The 27221-nt window shown below is 37.6% G+C and overlaps 1 protein-coding gene across 1 annotated transcript in view; it reads right to left on the reverse strand.

The window, feature by feature from the left end:
• Window positions 1-27221, reverse strand: part of LOC128667081 (uncharacterized) — a 154223-nt gene that overhangs the window by 23219 nt on the left and 103783 nt on the right. Inside the window, exons 7-15 of the mRNA XM_053721967.1 lie at window positions 25974-26110; window positions 24646-24692; window positions 23411-23500; window positions 21992-22105; window positions 12331-12389; window positions 5586-5722; window positions 5137-5204; window positions 2170-2268; window positions 816-908 (exon numbers count right to left, since the gene is read on the reverse strand). Coding sequence (XP_053577942.1) covers window positions 816-908; window positions 2170-2268; window positions 5137-5204; window positions 5586-5722; window positions 12331-12389; window positions 21992-22105; window positions 23411-23500; window positions 24646-24692; window positions 25974-26110 — 844 coding nt within the window. The remainder of the gene's footprint in view (window positions 1-815; window positions 909-2169; window positions 2269-5136; window positions 5205-5585; window positions 5723-12330; window positions 12390-21991; window positions 22106-23410; window positions 23501-24645; window positions 24693-25973; window positions 26111-27221) is intronic.

Raw genomic sequence — 27221 nt, forward strand, 5'->3', positions numbered from 1 at the left:
GCAGTGCACTACTGGGTGCTAGCTGAACACAGGTGAGCCAAGAGGCATATATATGCAGCCACAAATCAGCAGCTAGCTCACAGTAGTAATTTGCTGCTCCTAAGCACACCTAGGGTATTCATTTCAATAAAGGATAGCAAGAGAACAAAGCAAATGAAATATTACAAGTAAATTGGAAAGTTGTTTAAAAATGCATGTTCTATCTGACTCATGAAATAAAACATTTAGGTTTCATGTCACTTTAACACGTAGTTCTTTTCTAAGAATTTCTGTTTAAGACCATGTGAGGGTGCCACAACGTATTATAGCTTCTACATGACCATCTATCCTCTCCTGTAGCACTTTATGCTACTCTCATATACATTTTGTTACGTTATCTTGTCCTGCAGCTCTCACTGCTACTCCAGTACTGGCTACAAACACAGCAGTTTCTAATTACACCTCCCATAATTCCATGCAGTCCTCAGACCTCTCGACTGTCCCTATTTGAGAGATCAGTCCCTAATTCTGAGCTCCCTCTGAGACAGCCATATGTCCCTGCAGAATTTTCCTTAGCCCCTCCCACAATACACCAAGACACACCCACAGTACACCAAGACACACCCACATACCACCCAGACACACCCATAAACCACTCAGGCATGCCCAATGACTGACTAAACACACCCAAAACCCAGTCCACCATCGACCTGTGACCCTGCTCCCTTCCAGCACAGCCCACAAAATGTCGACACCCTCCTTAACCTCCTGTGTCTCTAATACCTAGACACAAATGGTGGGAGGTTTGCAGTCTGTTCTCTAATTCCAGCACATACCTGAGTGCTTGCGTACGTTGATGAAAGTTTTGCGGCAATAAGCATACGTGGAAAACTTCTGGATATCTAAATTGGAAACTGGATCTGTGCGGCCTGTTATAAAACAGAAGGGGACAAGGGTTGTATAGTTTCCACTAATAAAGAAATATGATGAATAAAAAACATTTTTTTTCTTACCAATAAATCCATTTCTTCACACTTAAAGGGACAGTACATAGCTTGAGATTTTAATATAAGTTGTTAAGTTATGTAGAATGAAACAACGTTGGAATAGATTTGTGATATTTGTTTTGCCCCCTTTTCACATAACTATATATCTGTCCTCAATGGCTTAACAGATAACAAAGGCAAAACAATGCCTTTTATACTAAATGTATGATAGTGACTAGCCTTGTTGTCTGTTGACTAAAGCCCAAATTGGCTCATCCAAATAAGGTTAAGGTTGGGTGGAGTTTGGCTATTGAAAAATAATTGTGGTAATAATGATGTTAATTTGTTTTAAAAAAAATTTAATAATTGGCTGATATGTTATTCTATAGCAACTACAATGTCTTGTAATCTCAAGGTGCTTACTGTCCCTTTAAATCAGGTATTAATAGGGTATATGCCTTGTGGCTATTTGGAGCAGATATAAGATCCTAGATCAATTCAATGCCATACCACTATATTTACATATATATATATATATATATATATATATATATATATATATATATATATACCAACATTTTATTTTTAGTATCTGTAGTGCAGTCTTTGCAGCCAAGCTACCTGGGGGGGGAGGGGGTTAAATCAAGGTGGAACTATGAATACGGCACACTGCCGAAACGCGTCAGCTTGCTAGTTGATGCTGCCTTGTGACTCCATTTTCTTTGCACTATTTGGATTGATTATAAGTTATGTTTTAATGCACAGCAAATGCTGTATTTGTTTGGACAAGATCAAGGTGGGCCATGGACCATGAGTATGCACTTTGCCTGCAGGAAGAGAGAAAAACTGCAGGGGTGAGTGGAACTGTTGTTCTTGAAAGAAGACACTCACAGAATTCTCAGCTGCTTTAGGGATACAGACCTGACTTGCTTTTTGTAATGAATGCGTGAACTAGCAGCAGCACACCTTCAAATGTATGCAACTTTATTAAGGATCAAAGACAAAATAACAGACAATGTTTCAGGCAGTAGTTGTGAATGATCAAGGGCTACTTTCCGAAATGTAGTCCGTTATCTTGACCGAAAAAGACAAGACAAAATATGACAATGGCTGAGATGGAGCAACAACGATGTATGGTACAAATTATATTAACATTAAAGTAGAGAAAAAAAAATAAGTTACAAAATGGATGGATTTTACTCACAGTAAAGTGCATTTTGTGTGCTCTTGGTGTCCTGAGCACTGAAAAAGATGCAGTTTGAGCCAAAGAAATGCATGGTGCTTACATGCTGGCGAACATTATCTGAGAAACAAACAAAACATATATTACACGGTCTTAAAAAAATATTATCCCACGGACCCACTTCAAGTTCCATCAAGAATTAGAACTGCATATGGCTTCACAAGCCTAATCATGGCTCATGCTACACAGTGATTAGTGATCAATGTAGGAGCTAATTTACTGCATATGTCCATAATTTGCCTCAGCAGAAGAGATAACAGCGGTTTAAAAACATTTATTTTGCATGGAGCCCTTTTTCATATGTAGTTTAGTTGCTAACATATACGTATGTATGTATCTATAAAATATATGTTACCCACATGTTGAATCAATTGAAAGTGATGCACCATATATGCAAAATAGAAAATATCACCTGAATATTTCTATGTAAAAAAGCAAGATATTTTACCATTTCCTCAGTATCTATTTCCTTTTATCTATTTCCTCAGTAACCACATCCAATTGTACAGCCAATCATGATGCCTGTCCCAGGACTTGCAAGGGAGCATGCATTCTACATGTGCGGCATTTTTGTTAATACATGTATATTGCAAATATGTTTCTTTTTAAATATGTAATTCGTTTATATGCATTTCAATTTTGACTGGAATGTCCCTTTAAGCAGGTTGTCTAGTAAAATCTATACAAAACTACTGGACACTTAAAAGTCTTTTGAGCGACAGCTAAGTTTAAAAGGCCTCCTATGTCACTATGTATTACAGATATTGCTCAGAGAGCAGTGACATTGTATATGTGCAACTCTGTGTAAGTGGCATCCAAGGATGGTAAAAAAAACTGTTTGACAGTTTAGGAGGTGTTAAAATATTGTTCTACATGGAAGGCTCTGTCCTCGGTCCCCTTCTCTTCTCAATCTACACGTCATCACTAGGTTCCCTAATAAAGTCCCATGGTTTACAATATCATTTGTATGCCGACGACACCCAAATCTACTTCTCTGCACCAGACCTTTCTCCTTCCTTGCTAACCCATGTCACTAACTGTCTTTCTCACATCTCCAACTGGATGTCCTCTCACTACCTCAAGCTAAATCTCTCCAAAACTGAGCTCCTTATTTTCCCCCCTTCAAAACTCTCCACCCCCAATCTCTCTATAACTGTCGACAACTCCATCATTACCCCTACCCCGCATGCCCAATGTCTCGGGGTCACATTTGATTCAGATCTTTCTTTCACTCCTCATATTCAGTCTTTGGCTAAAGCCTGCCGCTTCAACCTTAAAAACATCTCTAAAATTAGACACTTCCTTACACAAGACACAACTAAGATTTTAATCCACTCTCTCATCCTCTCCCGTCTCGATTACTGCAACTCTGTCCTCTCTGGTCTCCCCATCTACCGCCTACCTCCTTTACAATCCTTAATGAATGCCTCTGCCAGACTCATCTTCCTTACAAGTCACTCTTCATCTACTGCACCTCTCTGCCAATCTCTTCACTGGCTTCCTCTTGCCTCTAGGATCAAACACAAAATTCTCACTCTGACATACAAAGCCCTCAACTGCACTGCTCCCCCCTATATCTCAGATCTTGTCTCCAGATACTCTCCTTCCCGTCCCCTTCGCTCTGCTCAAGACCTCCTACTCTCCTCCTCTCTTGTCACCTCATCACACTCCCGTTTACAGGACTTCTCCAGACTGGCTCCCATCTTGTGGAACTCTCTGCCTCGCTCCACAAGACTCTCTTCTAGTTTTAAAAGCTTCAAGTGCTCCCTAAAGACTCTACTGTTCAGGGATGCATACAACCTACGCTAACCTTACTTTATACCAGTTCCTCTCCTCCATTGCTATCCCCTGAACCCCCCTAGCATGTAAGCTTAAGAGTCCAGCTGTTTGTTGTAGACAGCTCTTGAGAAGGTGATCAACAGTGTGACTCTTGGCAGGGCCCTCTACCCATTTGATCCCTATAACTGTTTTTTTTGTACTCCGCCTTTGTTAATAGCGCTGCAGAATCTGTTGGCGCTCTACAAATAACCGATAATAATAATAATACGTTAACTGCTGGGGTAAAATGACCGCTGAGTTGGTTTTTTTTTACTGGGAAACATGGTGGTTTAAAAACATTGCTTGATGTGCACTACTGGGAGTCAAACGTGGTCAAATCACTGTTCTGTGTGTTACTAGAATTAATTTGTGTGTTAGTCACAGCCAAAGCGTGTTTGCACAGATCTTAGTGTGGTGATTTTTCACTTGATCAATCCAGCTACAAAAAGATCCGAAGGGCACGAGTGGCCGCCTACTTCCGCATTAGGATCCGAATCCACATTTCTAACATATATAAATACGTGTGTGCCAGCGGTTCAGTATATATGACAATAGAAGGTACTCTCTTTTTAACAAAACCCCTTCCTCAGTGTGTCCCCGAAACGTCACGCTTGTTTCAATAAACAATTTTGTTAAAAAGACCAGAGAGTGCCTTCTATTGTCATATATACTGAACCGCTGGCACCCTGGCACATGAAGAATAAGGTGAGAGTGCTCTTTACTGGACATATATATATATATATATATATATATATATATATATATATATATATATATATATATATATATATATATATATAAAGAAGCATATGACTACACTCTCTGGATTTAGTGACTAGATAAACCAAAGGAGTTTATGTATTCACAAAATCCAGGGAGTGCGGTCATATGCTTCTTTATATAATTAGTTTCCAGCAACCTGGAAGATGGATCATAGTAAGTGCGAGTGCACATCACATATGCCAATATATATAGGTCTGAGGGTAGGTAAGGTCGAGCAAAAGTGATAGGAGAGTACAGCTGATGTTCAGTGCACATACAAGTAAACAAACTGACAGAGGGAAGCCTCAGCATGACATCTAATGGAGACAATGGTAGACAAATACATACCTTTAATTTCCACGTGACCATCTTTTTCTTCAGCACCTTTTATAAGGGACTTTGATAATGATCCTTCTCTAAAGGAGAAAAATTGTATCAATTATTGTCATCTTGATAATGGCAGAAAAAGTTTATAGAATCTTTCAGTCACTGTGAATCAGGAGATTTTACCTTACAAAGCCTTCCATGACTCCACTCATTACATATTAGGCCACACTCACAGAACACTCCTGCTCCACCTGATAAATCACAGATCGCCTCCAATGCTGACCAATCAAACGCAGCCACACCCTCATACTGCTTCAGAAAGCTCTGAACCCAACTCCTCTAATCTTGGTCACGGTTTTAAAAGTTTACATGTTGGGAAGTGTATGTGTGTATTGGATAAATCAGGATTTTTAGGAACTATGATAGCCTGGTTTGAACAAGACCATGAAAAGAATATGTAATATACTCACCGGATTTCAAAGTATATCATTTGGGGCTGACCATCAACAAGTTTGGTTTCAATCCAGCTATGATCAAGTTTAATATTATGTAGAGCAATGTCTAAATCATCAAAGGCAGAAACAACCAGACCCCATTTACCAACAGACTGCAAGAAAGGTAAAAAATAAGTTGTAAGAATATATTGAAGCCTCTAATATGCCCCTTTATATAGGGAACTACTCTTATATCTTCCCAAATTTTAAAAAATACATTTTATGGCCAAAAGTATGTGTAACACCCCTACTAATTATTGAGTTCAGGTGTTTCAGCCACACCTATTGCTAAGAGGTGCATACATTTCAGCACATAGTCATTAAATCTTTGACACACATAGGTAGTACTAAACTGGGTCATACTGAAGAGCTCAGTGACTTTAAAAGTGGCACTGCCATAGGATTTACCTTTGCCACAAGTTAGTTCATGCAATTTCTGCCCTACTAGATCTGCTCTGGTCAACTGACAGTGCTATTATTGTGATCTGGAAGTGTCTAAGAGCAACAACAACCAATTCACTAAGTGGTAGACCATAAAAAAACTTTTAGAGTGGGGTTGAAGAGTGCTGAAGCACAAAGCACGTAAAAATCGCCTATGATCTGTTGCACCACTCACTAAAGAGTACTAAACTGCCACTGGAAGCAACATCAGCAGAAGAACTGTGTGTAGGGAGCTTCATGAAATGGGGTTGGCCAAAGCAAAGTCTATGAAGACATGGTTGGATAAGTTTGGTGTGGAGGAACTGGCGTAACAGAACAGAGCCCTGGCGTTAACCCCATTGAACACCTTTGAGATGAATTAGAAGGCTAATTGCAAGCTGTACTTCTCATCCAACATTAGTGCGAGACCTCACAAATGTTTTTTTGGCTGAATGGGCACAAATTCCCACAGACACACTACAATATATTGTAAAAAGCCTTCCTAGGAGAGTGGCAGCTGTTATAGCCACAAAGGGGGAGAGGGGGCAACTCCATATTAATGCCTATAGTTTTGGAGCAGGATCTTTAGCAAGCTCATATAATAAGTGTGATATGTGAAATACACTATATGGCCAAAGGTATGTACCTTTGGCCATATAGTGTATTTCACATATTTTTAATTATGTCAAATATCAAAAGGCCTATCCAGTCTGCCTATATTTTCCTTCTGTCGCACAACAATTCCCAGTATTCTTGAATTCCCTTACAATATTTGTCCTTACCACCTGTATTGGAAGTCTAATCTATGAACCTCATTTTCTGGAAATTATTGCTTAAAGGGACATACAGTACAAGTCAAAAAATTGTCTAATGTGTTAGTGCATTTTATTATTGCTATAGATTGCATATCTAAGCAAAGTGGAAAGCCAGTAATAAGAGGCTTATGTGTGTAGGCACCAATCACCATTTAGCTCCCAGTAGTGCTGCACAGAATGCCATTTACAACTAGTTTTACAGAATATGAAATGTTTTAAAAACATGTAAAACAGACACGTTCAGTAAACTGATGTTCACTCTAGTATTTTACATTTTGAAGGTACCTATAAATATAAAATATATTAAATCTTGAATTGTTATAAATAATTTATATTTATAAATTTTAGATATTGGTTATGAAGAAAATATAAAAAATTATAAAACAAGAGTATGACATTTAATATGACATATATAGAATATAATTGGTTATGAAGAAAATATATAAACTTATAAAACCAGAGAATGACATATTTAAATGAAATCGTTTATTACATATTTATATTTGCATGACTATTGCAGCTGAGTCGATCACAGGTGAATGTTGCATGCACTTTTATACCATTAGAGTTACTAAGCAACAGACTCTGAAGGTGCTAATTTTGTTTTAAATAACTACCAAGTTGCTGAACATTAAATGAAATTGGGCACAGTGTTAAACTTAACACTTCTCAAAAATAATTTACAACTATAAAATCAAATAAGGACGTTTGTAAACCTCCAGCAAAAACTAACAGCTAGATTACGTGTTTTCCGGTAAGCTGAAAAAGCAGCGTTAACAGGTTCTAATGCTGCTTTTTCACTACCGCAGCTATTACGAGTCTTGCAGGTTTAGGGGCACCACACAATTTTTTGGCCTTACCGCAAACCGACTTACGTAAACTTCGTAAACCCTTTTTTCTATGGGACTTCCATAGCGCTGGTATTACGAGTCTGTCCTGGGAGGCCAAAAAGTGAGCGGTACACCCTCTACCTCCAAGATTCCTAACGCATTCTAAAGTCAGTAGTTATGAGTTTTACACTACAACGCTGTAGCATAAAACTCATAACTAAAATGCTAAAAAGTATACTAACACCCATAAACTACCTATTAACCTCTAAACCAAGGCCCTCCCACATCGCAAACACTATAATAACATTTTTAACCCCTAATCTGCCGCTACGGACATCGCCGCCACTAGAACATATTAACCCCTAAACCGCCGCACTCCCGCCTCGCAAACACTAGTTAAATATTATAAAAATAAATATAAATTTACCTGTAAAATAAAACCTAACCTAAGTTACAATAACACCTAACACTATACTACAATTAAATAAATTAACTAACTTAAATACAATTAAATAAAATAGCTAAATCACAAAAACCCCCCACTAAATTACAGTAAATAAAAAACAAATTACAGATCTTTAAACTAATTACACCTAATCTAATAGCCCTATCAAAATAAAAAAATCCCCCCCAAAATAAAAAAAACCCTAGCCTAATCTAAACTATCAATAGCCCTTAAAAGGGCCTTTTGCGGGGCATTGCCCCAATGAAATCAGCTTAAGAAATCAGTTCTTACCTAAGCTCCCCATTGCCCTGAAAAGGGCATGTGAATAGACATTGCCCTTAAAAGGCTTTTAGCTCTATTGCAGGCTCAAAGCCCTAACCTAAAAAATAAAGCCACCCAATACACCCTTAAAAAAATCCTAACACTAACCCCCGAAGATTCACTTACCGGGAGAAGTCTTCATCCAAGTGGCAAGATGTCCTCAAGGAAGCCGGCAGAAGTGGTCCTCCAGGCGCGCAGAAGTCTTCAGCCAGACGGCATCTTCTATCCTCATCCTTCTGACGCGGAGCGGCTCTATCTTCAAGACATCCGGCGCGGAGCATGCTCTTCAAACGAAGTCTTCTTCGGAATGAATATCACTTTAAGTGACGTCATCCAAGATGGTGTCCCTTAGATTCTGATTGGATTATTGCTACCTTAATTCCGATTGGCTGATAGAATTCTATCAGCCAATCGGAATCTAAGGGACGCCATCTTGGATGACGTCATTTAAAGGAACTGTCATTCAGTAAGAAAACTCCGGATGAAGAGGATGCTCCGCGTCGGATGTCTTGAAGATGGACAAGCTCTGCGTCGGATGGATGAAGATAGAAGATGCCGTCTGGATGAATACTTCTGCCCGTCTGGAAGACCACTTCACCTGGCTTGGATGAAGACTTCTCCCGGCTTCGTTGAAGACTTCTGCTGCTTCCTTGAGGATGGATGTCTGGTCTTCAGAACTGTAAGTCGATCTTCAGGGGGTTAGTGTTAGGTTTTATTAAGGGTGTATTGGGTGGGTTTTATTTTTAGATTAGGGGTTTGGGCGGCAAAAGAGCTAACTGCCCTTTTAAGGGCAATGCCCATCCAAATGCCCTTTTCAGGGCAATGGGGAGCTTAGGTTTTTTTAGTTAGGGTTTTATTTGGGGGTTTGTTGTGTGGGTGGTGGTTTTTACTGTTGGGGGTGTTTGTATTTTTTTTTTACAGGTAAAAGAGCTGATTACTTTGGGGCAATGCCCCGCAAAAGGCCCTTTTAAGGGCTATTGATAGCTTAGTTTAGGGTTAGGCTAGGGTTTTTTTTTATTTGGGTGGGGCTTTTTATTTTGATAGGGCTATTAGATTAGGTGTAATTAGTTTAAAGATCTGTCATTTTTTTTTTATTTTCTGTAATTTAGTGTTTGTTTTTTTTGTACTTTATTTAATTGTATTTAATTTATTTAATTGTATTTAATTTAGTTAATTTATTTAATTGTAGTGTAGTGTTAGGTGTCATTGTAACTTAGGTTAGGTTTTATTTTACAGGTATTTTTGAATTTATTTTAGCTAGGTAGTTATTAAATAGGTAATAACTATTTAGTAACTATTCTACCTAGTTAAAATAAATACAAACTTGCATGTAAAATAAAAATAAACCCTGACATAGCTACATGGAAACTATTAGTTATATTGTAGCTAGCTTAGGGTTTATTTTATAGGTAAGTATTTAGTTTTAAATAGGAATAATTTAGGTAATGATAGTAATTTTATTTAGATTTATTTAAATTATAATTTAGTTAGGGGGGTGTTAGGGTTAGACTTAGGTTTAGGGGTTAATAAATTTAGAATAGTGGCAGCGATGTTAGGGGCGGCAGATTAGGGGTTGATAACTGTAGGTAGGTTGCGGCGACATTGGGGGCGGAAGATTGGGGTTAATAAAAATAATGTAGGTGTTGGCGATGTTGGGGGCAGCAGATTAGGGGTTTATAAATATAATGTAGGTGGCGTCAATGTCCGGAGCTGCAGATTAGGGGATAATAAGTATAATGTAGGTGGCGGCGATGTTAGGGACGGCAGATTAGGGGTTAATATTTAACTAGTGTTTGCTAGCGGTTTAGGGGTTAATATTTTAATTTTAGTGTTTGCGATGTGGGAGGGCTTCGGTTTAGGGGTTAATAGGTAGTTTATGGGTGTTAGTGTACTTTTTAGCACTTTAGTTATGAGTTTTATGCTACCGCGTTGTAACATAAAACTCATAACTACTGACTTTAAAATGCGGTACGAATCTTGATGGGGTAGGGTGTACCGCTCACTTTTTGGCCTCCCAGGACAGACTCGTAATACTGGCGCTATGGAAGTCCCATAGAAAAAAGACTTTACGAAGTTTACGTAAGTCGTTTTGCGGTAATGCCAAAGAAGTGTGCGGAGACCCTAAACCTGCAAGACTCGTAATACCAGTGGGCGTAAAAAAGCAGTGTTAGGCTGAATAAGCAGCGTTAACAGGTCCTAACGCAAAACTCGTAATCTAGCCGAGTGTTTGCAACAATGTATAACATTGCAGCAAACAATGGGGTTGATCCCAATCTTTTACAAAATTTACCACAATGATTTTTGTAGATAAACTATTTGATAAGCTTTTATAAAAAAAAAGATTTGGGATCAACCTTATTGTTGTAAACACTGCTGTCAGAATGCTAGACACGTGCACATGTTTATTCTTTAACAAAGGATACCAAAAGAAAAAGAAACAAATTTGATAATAGAAGAAAATTGGAAATATATATATTTTTAAAATTTGCATTCTTTATCTGACTTTAGAATTAGTTTTTAATGTTAGATTGAATAAATAATGTTTTATTACTTTCCAATGCTAAATAGCGTTTCAAAGGGCCAGTAGGGCAGTCGGGCAGTCAAAGATCTCCCCTGTCTGGCTCCACACCCACAACAAAGCCCCCCTTCCCCCCCATTTGAGAGGTGCCCATGCCCGTTTCTTGCAGAATCTTGGCTCTTGCTTTGCCAGGCTTCCCCGCAGGATGTTCTGGCACGCAGCAGCCAATCGGTGAGGGAAGCAGGGGATATGATGTCATATTCCTACCACCTACTTAAAGTGCACCAAATAAAGCCACCAATCAGCAAGCGCTACCTAGGTGCAAAATGGGCCGGCTCCTAAGCTTTCATTCCTTCTTTTTTAAATAAAGAGAGCAAAAAAATTTATAATAATAGCAAATTAGAAACTTGCTTAAAATTGCTGCACTATCTGAATTATCTGAATCATATAAAAAACATGGGTTTCATATCCCTTTATATCCTTTTCATTTTTTTTTACAGTCCCTTTAAGTAATTACACCAGCTAAATTGAATAATGCTGATAGGGACATGAAATCCAAAATCCTTCTTTCATGATTCGGATAGTGCATACAATTTCAACTTTCCAAATTGCTCCTTTTGTCAAATTCTCTTGGTATCCTTTGTTGAAGGAGCAGTAATGCACTACTGGGAGCTATCGGACAGCCAATAACAAGAGGCATATATGTGCAGCCACCAATCAGCAGCTTCTGAGCCTACCTAGGTATCATTTTTAAAGGGACAGTCTTTACCTCAGTCATCTTAAAGTCTTTACCTTAGATTAAGTTGCAAACCGCCTGCTGCAACCTTTCTATATCATGCGTCATGAACAGTAATAAAGTTATTTTAAAATGAATATTGTTTCTGGCCCTTTTGAAATGGCTGCCAAGCTCAGCCCACTGATGACATCACGATCTGGGCTGCATATGACATCCAATCACAAAAGGCTCACTAGTTTGATTCAACAGACTGTCAATGCTATTCAGCAGAGTGCCCAGATGAAGCCCAGATCGTGAAGTCATCAGTGGGCGGAGCTTGGCAGCCATTTCAAACTGGCCAGAAACAATATTCATTTTAAAATAACATTTTTTTACCATTACTGCTACATGATATAGAAAGAGGTGCAGGAAACTATTGGCAAATTAATCTAAGGTAAGACTTTAAGACGACTAAGGTGTAGACTGTCCTTTTAACAAAGGATACAAAAAGAACAAAACAAATGATATACTAGCAATAAATTGTAAAGTTATATAAAATTGTATGCTCTATCTGAATGATGTCCATGTATCCATGCCATTTTAATGTTTTTCATGTGACTTAAGTCAGGAACCATATCATTTCCCTCTAATACTCACCTGTTTTAAGGTAATATTATGCAGCTCTTTCTCCATTTCCTCACAAGCTTTAGGGGGAACTAAAAACAAAAAACAAGACAGTTACGTAATATCTGCCCTTGTCAAATTGAATAAATTCTACACTGCAGTGTGTCCTCTGGAAAAATAAAGGGATATGAAACTTAAAAATATTATTTGTGATTCAGACAGAGAATACCATTAAAAAAATACTTCTATGATCAAATCTGCTTTGTTCCATGATATTCTTTGTTGAAGAGATACCTAGGTAGGGCTCTGTAGCACTACATGACAGGAAAAAGTGCTGCCATCTAGTGCTCTTGCTTATGAATAACTTTCTTGCAAAACTGCTGCCATACTGTATATTGCTCCAGACACAAGCTTACAGCCCTGCTTTTTAACAAAAGATACCAAGAGAACGAAGAACATTTGATAATAGCAGTAAATTAGAAAGTTGTTTAAGATTGCATGCTCTATCTGAATCATGAAATAAATATTTTGGGTTTCATATCCCTTTAAATTCGATTGCAGGTGAGTTTTCTATAATGGTTACTTTTTATGTGTAATTCCAATGATTTACCACTATGTGTCACTAGAGAGAAAATATTAATATACTAACAAGCACGCAGAAGAGACAATGAGCCTCTGTTATTTTTTTTATAAAATAAGATTCTAAAATTCTACAATTACTAATTAAAGCATTTTTTTTTTAATTTCCGTAGTTTGGTACTTCACAGCGTTCCATGAAATTTCTCTTTAGTCTTAGATAACAAATCAATCTGTCACTCTGGCTATAGCGTACTCAACAAAAAAACTATTTTATGAAACAGCAGTATTTAAACATGTCAAAAATATTTTTTGTCTCAAAAACATGTAAAGCAACAATTGTGTAACTTTAAGTTGAAACCAACTGTGCAGTATTGGTTCTGATCATACTTACCAGCTGATTTATCTACAAAATTTACCATAGACTTTAAAGGGACATTAAACTCTTTGATATGGTAATATACAATTATAAATCATATATATATATATATATATATATATATATATATATATATATATATATATATATATATATATATATATATATATATTTATATATATATATAAATACAAAAAAACCTTTACAATATACTTATTTATTTTGTACCCTTTTCCATTCTGAAATTGTGAGCTTTTTAGTTCTTGTTAGAAATGGAAGTACAGAACACTGTTATATTCCCCACAGCCATTGGCTGCACACTCTAGTGAACTATTTATAACTGTCTCTAAGTGGCCACAGCAGAGAAGGTAACCTAAGTTACAACATGGCAGCTCCCATTGTTTTATAGACACTAAGGGGCTGATTTATCAAGTGTCTGTACAACATGTTCAGCGGATCATGTCCGACAGACATCACTAAACAACTATTAAAATCATGAAAACACTAAACTTGAAATTAAGGTGTATGTACACCTGTACCTACATAAAAATGCAGACAGATAAATGTATACGAGTAATTGTATGTATATGCAGGTACACATACAGACACCTATCTAAAACTGGAGAGGGTATATGAGGATATAATGTCGAACTAGGGAGAGTAAACCTCACCAAAAAATACCCTATACTAATTTAAATATAGTGAAATAATTATCCCCTTAGTTACCACATTGTGGGCGGTCAATAGAACATAGGATTGTAGAAGGATACATAGAACACCAGATTGCAAATGGTTAATGTGAATAAACTTAAGGTATTCGATATCTAATAAATTTAAAGACTTGGCGTAATAGAGGTGAAATAAAATTCTAATTCTTATGTACAGTATGTTACAGGTTTTAGCAACAAATATATACTAAGCCTTAAGCAAAATGTATTTTACTGCAAACGGGTTTTTATTTCTGCCCTTACAAATGACTGTATGCCAAAATGTCTTAGTTAATATGGAAACATTCATTCCCCCTAGTAAGAATAGCAATTACTATCATCCAATATTGTATATAAAAAACTAGGTTAGACATGAACAACACAAATATGAAACATGAGAGGATGTATTAGGACAATAAGAATAATAACCTCAATTGTAGTGTAATAATCCTAGTGACTATTGTATAAGTATAATTATTTTAAGCATTTAGCGATAAGATAAAAATGTATTTGAATTTAAAGACTGACTAATAATAAAATTGAAATATATGGTAAGAGGAATGTCTCGAAAATAAAACCTACCAGCTGACAAAGAGTCCGGGACATATAAAACACCCAACAGCATGGACAACCCGGCAATTGGGAGATTCCGAAAGGAACATCATACTGGGGTTTTGCAGTCAAGGAGTGGAAACTACTTGAAGGTGAAATTTACAAGTTATCAGACTATCCGGTAAACGGAGGCTGGAAGCCACAGCGCTCCACCGGAATCACCTGTCCTCAAAGGAGAATTCATCTTAATAGTGCACTATTAATCCGGAGGAGATCCAAAGAAACAACAGAAGCCACTAAAACCGTTTGTACATATTACCAGCAACAAAAAGCTACTTAAACTGTTTAGCTGAACTTTTCACTGAAGAAGTGAGGAGACGAGATCGCCAAGAACTACTCCAATACAAGAACAAGGAGAATAAGATTGAAAACAACTCAAATTCAATAGATGTCGCTTTCATCACTCAGTATAGTGAAAATAGGCGAACTATAGAAAGAATTATAAAGAACCATTGGCACATACTCAAAAACGACGACATAATAGGAGAAACTCTCATGGATAAACCGAGATTAATCTATAAGAAATCCAACAACTTAAAGACCATTTTGGCACCAAGTATTCCTCGTCTAGGAACAACAGAAGAAAGAGATGTATCAGGCAAACATATACAAGGTTTTTTTCCATGCCCCAGTTGCAAGGCGTGCAAGAGAGGCCTGAAGATAAAACACTTCCTCTCCCACTATTCAACCAAGAGACACACCATCAGAGATCTGATCAGACGCAGCAACAAAGGAGTTATCTACATAGTGCAGTGCAGCTGCGGTCTCCAGTATGTTGGCCAGACTTCGAGATGCCTTAAAGACAGGATTCGGGAACACCTACTACAAATCGAACACGGCAGCACAGAAACGGCACTATATAGGCACTTTACGCTTCAACACAAAGGCAACATGAAAGATCTCAGTTTCTATGGAATCCAAAAAGTGAAACCCAACTGGAGAGGAGGAGACTATGAGAGACAACTCCTGATATCAGAGTCAAGATGGATCTTCGAATTAGACTGCCTGTTCCCAAGAGGTTTAAACAATAAGGAGGATCTTTCTCACCTATTGACCCTGAAATAACTGCTATACACAATCCTTTCAACTTCAAGGCCACCAGGAAAAGACACTATAACGGTCAGGACACTCCTAGACATCCTAGACATCAAGTTAAGTGCATAATGTGGGTGCAACTGAGGACAAATATAACCCAAGAAACAACGCCATCAACCTAAAGAGAGCCTATGGACTTCATTATATACAAAACACCCATCACTGCAGATAACTGATTATGAGATACACATCATACAAAGATATGATCTAACCTCTCCTAAACAATCCAGGAATGTACAGTCTGAACGATAGAACTCCCTCTCACACACTTATGCAAAGGGATTATAGAAAAATCTAATATTGACTATTCTAGTCATCTAGTATCTTACATTTGATCCCCCCAAACCATCTGGTCTTCAGACTTCTCATATCTGATATGTCCATTCCATTTCCCCAAATCCCAAGAAAGAGCTACAAATGTGCTAATAGAACTTAAGGAAGAGCACCTAATATTCACTGACATTCAACAGAACAAAAATTTTTTAAACATTACTTACACAAATTACCCAAGCATGAGAGCGATTTATTCACTCCAACATTAACTTACATATCATAGAAATAACAAGCGTTTTAAACACACATGTTTTTGGATGCACATGTTTTCGTCATTTAGTTACTATTTTATTAGACGTTTTATAATATACAATAGCCGCTATCTGTCTGCCCAATCAAAAGTAATCAAATCCCGGAGTGAGGACATAACAAAATTTAGATTTCCGTTTTTACACATCCCAACTTCCGGTCTGATGTAAAAATCCGGTACCGGAAGTAGGAAAACCAATACTTCCGGTTTCAAACCAATTGACTTCCGGTTTGGAACAGAGGGTAAATAAACATCCGGTTCAGCAGAATTACCGGTATGTACTAGACAGACTCACTGGGTTGATAAAAGTCAATAGAAATGTTTGGGTAAGACCACAAATGGATAACCTGTTAACAGACTTTGGCCATAATAGAAAAAAACGCTTATCGATAAAAAAGATATTTGCCAATAAACATAGACACAGATCCGCCAGCACTTAGACATTTCCGGTATAACCACTTCCGGTGTCATTGCGATAATTTTTGGCGCAATTTTAAGAGAGATCCTATTGGCCATGTATTGATATAAAAGACCCTGCTCACCTATCCTATACCATATACTAGTCTTGAGAAAGGCCCAAGCAGTGGGCCGAAACGCGTTGACACATATATGGTGAGCTATATTTCTTGATCTATTTATATCTTTAACAGTATTATACTATGTTATGTTTCTTTATTTCTAGGCTTTGAGGATATCCCAGCTTTTTTATTGCCCTGTCTTTTATTGATATTTTTTATTGTTATTTTTATTTTTATTGCTTTTAATGCCTTGGAATTGAGGCATTTGAACTATCTTCAGATTGGATTAATAGGACCCATTGGAGGACAAGAGACATTTTATATGGACTCTTTTCAGGATATATAGTTTTCAGGATTAAAACCACGTTGTTACTATTTTGTATAACCTTTTTGTACAAACTTTTTGAATGTATCCCTAACATTTGTTCATCATCTAAGTTCAAATAATTGTTCACTACCCCTGATTTAGTTATTATTGTTGATTAAGTGTGCATCGATTCACATTTTTGATAACACATGTTCACATTTTTGATTACACACTTTTATGGTATGTGATTTTCTTTTTTAATTTTTAATTTTTGAGATTACATCACATTAACATTTTTTCTGATATCACATTTTTCTAGATGTGTACACACTAGTTTATTTTTGATCACCTTTTTTCATTTTTCATTTTTATTTTCTTTTTCACTGCATATCATTTCACATACGGTTTTTGTTTATATATGATTTAGAGTTAAGTTCCACATTTATCCGTATAAGATTCTGTCCGCATAGGACACCTTTTTGAGCCGTATATTCTTTTTGTTGAAATTGTACTCTCCAATTTTGTGGACACCACTCCACTAATCCGTTTTTAACTGTTTAATTTATGCAAGTTGTTTTACCACCCTCCATATCACCATAGGGAGTAGAGGGTAGTACATTGTCACGAAGTCCACCTTCCTTACATACAACCTTGGGGACACTCTGCCCTTGGAGGGTCCCATCCCCTCGATTTTTAACCCTACACATTTTATATTTTTTATTATGTACCATGGATCCATGTTTATAAGTTATATATTGTATTTGTAATAAATTGTAATAAATTGTGTTATATTATATATCTCACATCCATCTTCTAGGTGTCTTACTACCACATAAGCATCTACATCATACATTAAAAATAAACCCCCACCATAAGGGTTTTTATCGCTCTAGTGTGAACACATTACTCACACACACACACACCAGACCTTGACTTAACTGGCGCTCCTCTCTATAACCTTTCTTAAACAACAGAAGCCACTAAAACCGTTTGTACATATTACCAGCAACAAAAAGCTACTTATACTGTTTAGCTGAACTTTTCACTGAGATAATCAGATTCCTTAAAGGGATACTGAACCCAAATTTTTTCTTTTGTTAATCAGATAGAGCATGCAATTTTAAGCAACTTTCTAATTTACTTCTATTATCAATTTTTCTTCGTTCTCTTGCTATCTTTAATTGAAAAAGAAGACATCTAAGCTTTTTTTGTGGTTCAGTACTCCGAACTGCACTTTTTTTATTGGTGGATGCATTTATCCATCAATCAGCAAGGACAACCCAGGTTGTTCACCACAAATGGGCAGGCATCTAAACTTACATTCTTGCATTTCAAATAAAGATACCAAGAGAATTAAGAAAATTTGATAATAGAAGTAAATTGGAAAGTTGCTTAAAATGTAATGCTCTATCTCAGAGCTTTCCAAACTTTTCATGTTGGTGACACACTTTGTAGACCTACATTATTTCGCGACACAGTAATTCAGTTGTACTAGCAAAAAGGAGGTTAAACTAACTTGTTTAAAAAGATACGGACACATACATAAATTATATAATAACAAAATGCATTTACAAGTAACAGTATGTATGTGTCATATTCCTGTAGCTTTAAGAACTAAGACCAACCCACTCCTTCACCTCCCTTTAAAGGTGTGATCAGTACACCTGTGCTTTGCTTGATAATTGAAGTTTGTAGTTCCCACTCTGCTTCATGCTCTAAAGCTAAAATCTACAGATCCTGCTTTTGTACCTGTTAAAGGAAATCCTTGTTGTCATTTCTCCAGCTTCTAAACCTAAGAAGCATTTCCTGCCGCTTTACATTTCAGGAAACAGACTTTGGCAGCAACTCTTGCAAGTCTGTGTTAACTCTGCAGTCTGATTTTCCAGCCAGCTCCGTTACTGAGTGTTTACCTCTACCAGGAAATAAGAACAGCTTCCCTGCTGTGATCCATTTTGACTCAGTGCCAACTTCGCTCTCTGCAGTTCTAAACTCACTCGCAAGTATCATTAATTTTATATACAATTGTCTCTAGCTGTATATATTCTTATCCAAAGATCTGCTGACATACAAACTGTTAAAGTGCACACAACTGGTTAAATCTGGCTCTCTCCTTCTCTCTGTATCACACACTCTGCCTGCTGTAACCTGATACCTCTTGATATATGGACATTGCAGACTGCAAATCAGTTTCTCACTTCTTAGCTTAACTAAAAAGAGACTTTGCTATAAAATTCTGCTTTTCTCAGACAAGTACCAATAAGCTGCTTGTTTGCTGCCTTCTATCTTTAAAGAACACAACTCTTTACAAGTGTGTAAAATATACAAAGGCTTCATTTCATCTGTTTTATTCACTTTATTTTGATTTTGTAAAGTGTTATAAAAAGAACTTGTACTAAGTAAAACAGCTATCTCCCTTGGTAATAACCTTTTGTATAAGCCTGTTTTACTTAAGGTTCTCTGGGAATAGCCACATTATACAAGCTTATAACAGTATGTGCAAGAATTAAAAAAAGTTTAATAACACCAATAGCTACTTACTATTTTAATGGGATGTATGAGGTTGATGGGATGAACATAGTTTCGGAATATTTGGTGTAATATTAGATAAAGACACTCATATTTCATCATCAAGCATTTTTAAACTTCCACTTCCTATCCATATATCAAGAGCAGGAGAAGCAAGGCACTACTGGGAGCTAGTTGCAAAAAAATCCCACTGATTTCAGCTCAGCATTTAAGCTGCCACTCTCAGAGCTCTGTGAGTCCGACTGACTACTTCCCGCGCTGCAAACACACGGCTGTCCCACTCACTGGCTACACTTGCAGTCAGGAGCCAATTAAGGAGACTACACGTGCAATCAGGAGCCAATGTGCCACCAAATCTGCCAATGGTAATAGTTTCAGTTCCCATTGAGCTGTGCCAATTGGTTAAGATGATCTGTGACCCACTAGGTATCAATCACGTGTCAACCATGTGATATGCGTAGCAGGCAGGCGGAAAGTCAGAAACCAAAAAACTATTTAAAAAAAAATAATTTCAATTTTAAAAAAATTGTGCTGAAGCAGGGACACACCTACACACTGCTGCCGACACACTAGTGTGTCCCGACACACAGTTTGGAAAGCTCTGCTCTATCTGAATCATAAAAGAAAAAAAATTGGGTTCAGTGTCCCTTTAAGGAAGTTATCATTATCACTCAAATGTGTATTTACATGTTCATGCGATTCATTTTTAGTATACATTGATATCTATATTGATATTAAATCAGACACCGGTGTCATTTTTAGGATTTTAGAGTTTTAAACAATATTGTGTGTTTTAAATTGAAATTAGAATGATTTAGTATGAATAAATTACCTGTTATTTAGCCTCAGTCGGCTGACCTTATACTTCTTAAAGGCACAATTACATAATAAAGGTTGGATAAAGTCACCTATTTTAGTTATATCAATATTAAACCACTATTTGAGAAATACAGCAAGCATACTATGGTAGGTCCTGTTGCACTTAATAAGTGGTTGTATACAGTTTCCTATCACAACACGCATTGACTAGATACAAAACCTAAGTATATATTGATAACACCACAAGGTTTTATTCCACTGGGGAATCAGCAAGTTCTTAGCACTACCTTATATCAGTATTAAGTCTTATAATCCTTTTGGGAAAGTTTATGATAGGTGTGCAGAATTCCAAAAATTGACGAGGACAGATAATAACCTTACTTTCCATTTATATATTGTAGGTAGTTTGCTGTTTTTAATGTGGTAAATTATCTAATCCATTATAATCCTTAAGAAGATTCACAGTTTGGAAACCAGTTAAATTATTACATTATATTGCTATCAAAAACTACAAGAAACATATCAGCCTTTTTTAACTGGAGGATCTAAAAAAAACTGATGGATCTTTTTAGAGAATGTCACCTAAGAGGGGAGCTTGAGAGAATAATCACATAAGTTCTGTACATTTGTATTGAATTTCCGTTCATTCTACACTGATCAACCATTGATCCTGGAATTACAACAGTCTTAGCTATCTAGAGCCTTGTTTTTTTTCTTTTTTCAATCTATACCCTTTAATACACAGGGCAGTATTTATAATAAGGCAAGAAGGCATGTGCCTACAGGTGCCCTCCATAGTGTCTCTACCTATTATAAATACCAGTCAGCAGTCTGCCCCGCTGTAAAATTATCACACTGTCCTGCTCTACAATGCATTATGTATCTCCACACTCTTGAGTACAATGCTTTTTCCCAGCTTCCTCTGCAGAAGCTGGCGCCATCTGGCCACTTTTCCCCGTTACCATGCTGTGTATCTGCCCTGGGCCAGTGTGCAGCCCTCTACTGTACAGTCATGACTGTGCCGTTTCCCCTTGCAGGTCTCCAGTTGCTGCTGCTCTGCCTCGTGTGTGCCTACTCCATACTGGGGGACATAAGAGAGACATGGGTGGGGAATAAATACACAGAGGGAAAGTGAGAGAGACCCAGGGGGGAAATAAATACACCAGGGTAATGTGAGAGAGACCCGGGGGAATAAATATACCTGGGGGGGCATAAGGGAAACCAAGGGGGTAATAAATACACTAAGGGGGAATGTGAGAGAAACCCAAGGGGGCGCTTCAGATTTCCGACCCTGTTCATACATCTGTCTCACTTCCATACTTTGCCAACTGTCCCAATGTTCCCAGGTTCGTCATAGTTTTTGTCTCCTGTCCTACAATATAATTGTCCTGGGACAGTGTCCCACATTTTTTAAAATCTGCCCTGAGGTGGGGGCTTAGCATAGATGTCTATGTGAAAATCAGACACAAGGTTTTTGCATATAATATATATATATGAATTTGGGTTTTGCAATGTGCTACTGTTCCTTTACTTCGTATGTCTCTTGGTGATTAGAAGTTTTGGAGTACTCACTTGATTGCTTTTTCTCTGTGCTTTCAGGAAAAAGATAGAAATGGTCTGTTTGAAAACATAGGGACTGTTTCTCAAATTCTTTCAGCAAAGATGGATTTTCTTTAGACGTTTTTGCTGCAAGACAAAATGTACAATTGATAAGTAAGCAATGGTCCTAAGTTGGACTGTACCCTTTATAGGGATACCGTACAAAGCTCAAGGACCTGGAGGCTAGGAACTGAGTCAGGGATGTTCATGGGGATTAGTTAATGGACAGAAGCGAGGCAGGTGGAGTAGCAGTCACAGGTGTTGTGTGGGCAGTGCTGAAAACACCATGAGAGGAGTTGGGAGGTCAAGGCATGGCTAGGTGCACCCCCCCTTACCTCTGTAGAACCACCACCGTTGGTACAGTAACAGGAGCTTGTTCAGCAAAGCAAGCAAATGCATGATGTGTATTTACCATACAGTAGCTGTCTGTCAGTCAAACTGGTGTGTACGTACCATTCAGTAGCTAAGTACGCTCTGAAATCACCACTTGGGGTGTTTTAGAGGTGCTAATTTCTGTCTTAAACAAAGATAAAAAACAGTTTGTACTGCAAAGTCTATTGAAATAGTACGCTGGGTTTGCACTTTCCTATCATATTACTAATGACTTTTTAAATGTAATTTTAAGCAAAGCAAATTAGTTGAGAAAGAGTATATCTCTGAAGTGCTAACATTATTCTGAATTGGAGATATATTTAAAGAGATAAAAAGGTCAAAACTGTAATATGCGTGGATCGATTACAATTTTAAATAGAAGCATTTTGCAATGTACTTCCATTAGCAAAAAAAATGTTTCTAGTAAAATGATTATGGTTTCAGAGGCATACGCACATATGCTACATGTGACAAGAGCCTCAAGATACAAACACCATGCCTGCTCAGAGAGATTGTGCCAGTGAAGACTTTATTTCTGTCAATAAAGACTACTAACTCTCTGAGAAGGTGTGGTGTTTGAATGCTGGTGCACGGGGCATTCACAGCATATGAGCGTTAACTAGAAACATCTTTTGCTAATAGAGGTTTTTTTTGCAAAAATCTTTCTCTTTAAAATGTAAATGCACATTTTGTTTTGCAATTTCTATCCCTTTAAAAAGAAAAAAAAAACCCTAGAGACCAAACCAAATAATTTCTGTACGAAAGAGGCACCATAAAAGGTTGTCCTTTATCACCCTTCCAATTAATTTGTGCTTTGAATCCCTTATACAAAAATTGAGACAACTGCCTCTAGACATACCCTGAGCTTATGTAAGAATTTTTTATAGGAGAGCTTCTTTTAAACAGTTACACTAATTAAAACATTCTAGATAACCTATATGATCATTGCATGTGATACAACCTATGTTTAGAAATCATATTTTTATATTAACTAAATGTATTCTATGATGCAGTACTTACATGCTAGATATAGAGTCCTTCTATCTTTCTCCTTAATACCAAGGAGCAAGAAATTTTCCTGAGTCTTAAATGATTCAAACCTCACCACATCTTGAAAAAACAAACAAACAGTAGTTAAATATTTCAAAGGTTCATCCATTAAAGGGACATTAAACTCGACAAATCATTCATAACAACGGACACCATATGAATATGTTAAAATATATATTTTTTACATGAATAAAGGTAAGTAAAATATTTTATTTTGATTTGGAAATAAACAGGAAGTTTGTGTCTGTGATCAGCTGATCTCTAAAACAGCAGCCCCCTGTCTGTGTCAGGAAGATTCCTACATGCTGCAGAAGCATAAAAACAAAAACATTTTCAACCACAAAAATATCCATTTGTCAGATCTTTCACACAATTGCATAATATGCTTCCTTTATTTTATTAGAGGGGTCACAGGATCTTCTAAGTGTCTCCATTTGAAGCTCCACCTCCTTATGAGTACCGCCCATGCAGTTCCTAATGCAAGCAAATGCCTTTTATGTTACCCAAAATTACTATTAAAATAAAAAAATAAAATAAATATAAACACAAATCAAAAATCTTTGCACAACCACCTATTAATAGTGGTTAAAATGAATGAGGCTCAGATATCAGGGTTTTCCATTTTATAACTGGATGTGTTATAGTCTTGCCCATAACAGACTGCAGCATAGAATTAAAGGGACATGACATCCAAAAATGTTCTTTTATGATTCAGACAGAGCATACAATTTCAATAAAAAGATTGAAATCTACTTCTATTAACAAATTTGTTTCGTTCTCATAGTATTCTTTATTGAAGAAATACTTAGGTAGGTGTCTGCAGTACTATATGGCAGAAAACAGGGCTTCCATCTAGTGCTCTTGCAAATGGAAAACATTCTTGTAAAACTGCTGCCATATAGTGCGCTCCAGACACGTGCACGCTCCTGAGGTTACGTCCCTGCATTTCAACAAAGATACCAAGAGAACAAAGAAAATTTGATCATAGAAATAAATTAGAAAGTTTTGTACAATTACACATGTTATGTGAATCATGAAAGAAACATTTTAAAAAACTTTAAAAAAAAACTAAATTGTATGCTGTGTCTGAATCTTGTCCCTTTAATTGCGTTTACATTAAAGAAATAAAACAGGAATTCAGTTATCTTATGGAATAGACATTGTATGAGCTCCCAGTGGTTAACAATAATACAATTTGTACAAACCGCAGTCCTTCTGATATTTCAGTTTCTTCTTATCGATGTTAAGCAAACTAGGAGAGAGTAAGAAAAATGAATCAGAGAGAAGAGAAAGAGATAAAATGGGAGAGAAAAAAGTATGATTATGGAGAACAAAGAGGAGGAGCTAGAGAGAGAGAGAGGAAGTCATCCCAACACTGAGACCTTAACATTTCTGAATTGGAGGCTCAAAGCAGTGTCTGGGTTCTGTGGGGGAGGAGTTTGTGAGAAATGGGGCGGAGTTGGACACAATGGAAGTGGGAATAGGTGGTCCCTAAATGCAGTCTGGCTGTCTGTGGTATAACACATATGTTGGAGGTGTTTTTTTTTAATTCCTGTGCAGGATTTGAGCAGTCTTACATTTCTTTTATAGAACTAAGAAGTAAATTGGGCAGTGATATCATTTAGAGGATCAACAGGGCAAATCTAAAAAAAAATGACAATATAGGTTTACTTTTTGTATATGAGATAGCTGTTTTGGCTCATTGAAAACACAACTCATTGAAATGGGCTGAGAGTGCAGAAAGAGTAGGCATCTTAACTATTTCTCTATATACACACACAGGCCTGGAATTGGAAATCAAACTGGCCCTGGACATTTTTGAACACCGGCCCATCCTTGCCATATCCCCCTACCTTGCCTGCCAAGTCCTCTATTCTAAGGGGCCACTGATCTGCCTCTGCAGGCCCCCATGCCCACTGCAGGAATGGAGCTACCTTCTGAGGGGCCACTGATCTTGCCTCCCCAAGCCCCCAAACTCGCTGCAGGATTGGAGCTGCCTTCTAAGGGGCCACTTATCTGCCCCCCCAGGCCCCACACCCATGGCAGGAGTGGAGCAGCCTTGAATAGATGTGCTATGCATGTGTACAAGGCTCACTCCCAGACCTCCCTGGAGACTCCATCTTGATCTCTGCCCAATGGATGTGGCCCTGTATCCCAGTAGGCCAATCCGGCACTGACTACAGGGAATGAAGAGACAGGAGAGTGATGAAGAAAATGGGAGAGTCAAAGGAAGAGAGCTGTAGAGAGTTAGGGCCCTATCTAATGCTCTATGGTCTGATGAGATTATTAGATTTTTAGAAAGAGCTTAAGAACTGTTTATCTTGCTATGTAGAATCTGAGTGTGAAGAAGAGACACCTACATTAAAATGATTTCTCTCCATGTTGGGGAGCGTTATAGAATCAGGCCCTTAGAGAGAGTGAAATGCTAAAGGTAAGAATCACAGAGGGAGAGGGAAGAGATATTTGCGCAAAACATAAGAAGAGGGGAGAGAGGAGAAAAAGGAAATAGAGGGTGAGAGAGAGGTCTACTCACTCAGTGATGGTCTCTATGATTTCACAGCTCATTCCATTCCTGTTTATGACTAGATGTGCATGGTACAGTAAGGATTTGTGGTAATAAGGGTCTGGGTAGCTGGAAGACTTTGCAATGATATGATAACTGACATTCTCCTGAAACGGATACAGAAGTAAAAAAAAAGTAACAATGAATTACATAATGTGGAATCTGTAGCCTAGATTCACTAATTTAAGAGGCCATAAAAATCACTAACCAACCTTTAGCAAAGTTTATGTTTTATGCATTGAAATAAATTATTACAACCGTTCAGTGGTGGCAATCCTGGCCCTGCAGACTCCACAAAGCAGGGTGAGGGCCCACAAGTAAGAGTGGTGTCAATCCTGCCCCCGCATATATCGCAAAGCGGGGTGGGGGCCCACAAGTAAGAGGGGCCCACCTCCTGGCTAGAGTTTCCCCAGAGTATTTTAATAGATGATTAAAGCTTAAAAAGAGCACACAACATACTCAAAAGTTTGAGTGGGAGAAGTGAGACGGGGGCTACATTAGATAACTAACTATCTGTGCTTAGGTACACAGACTAATTGCGACCGCCTGCTCTATAATATTTCGCATCGCGCACTCCTAGTGTAGCCTGCGCATGAGCAATACTTGCAGTAGTCTTCTTTATAAACAGTGGTGCTTCTAGCATTACACCCTACTATTTACCGTGGAGAGCTGACAGGGAGTGCACGCTCAATAGATATGTGTAAGCAGCCGGTCACCATCTGGTTGGTAGAAATGTCTGCCACTTTAAAGGAAAAAAAAATCACCAGCTTAGGGCTAGAAGTTATTACAAAATGAAAGTGAAAGTTTGCGTGCAAACGAAACCCAATGCACACAGAGTTGGACTTTAGATATCGCAAACCGCGTTAACGTATTTTCCCCATATGTATAGAATACAATAAAGAAGAAGGCGCCAACATAGTGTGAATCTGTATTGAAAGTTGTTCACTCCCCACACATATATGGTACTTACGAGAAGTAAAGCACTTGAGAAGTGCTACAACGACTTTCTGGAGCATTAACAGCTGTCCAGGTAGCTGATCTCTCGTCCTCAAAGTGAGCTCCTAGTACTGTGTACGGTCTGCAGCAATTTGCAGCTTGAACCCTTTCACCTGCTCCTTTCTCTCGCTGTGTAATATGAGAGATGCCCAAACCAGGTGGGCTGGTAGCTATGATCGGATTTCAAGTGTTTGTTAAAATAACGATTCCTAAAACATATAT

The sequence above is a fragment of the Bombina bombina genome, chromosome 7 (genome assembly GCF_027579735.1).
Source record: "Bombina bombina isolate aBomBom1 chromosome 7, aBomBom1.pri, whole genome shotgun sequence".
Taxonomy (NCBI): domain Eukaryota; kingdom Metazoa; phylum Chordata; class Amphibia; order Anura; family Bombinatoridae; genus Bombina; species Bombina bombina.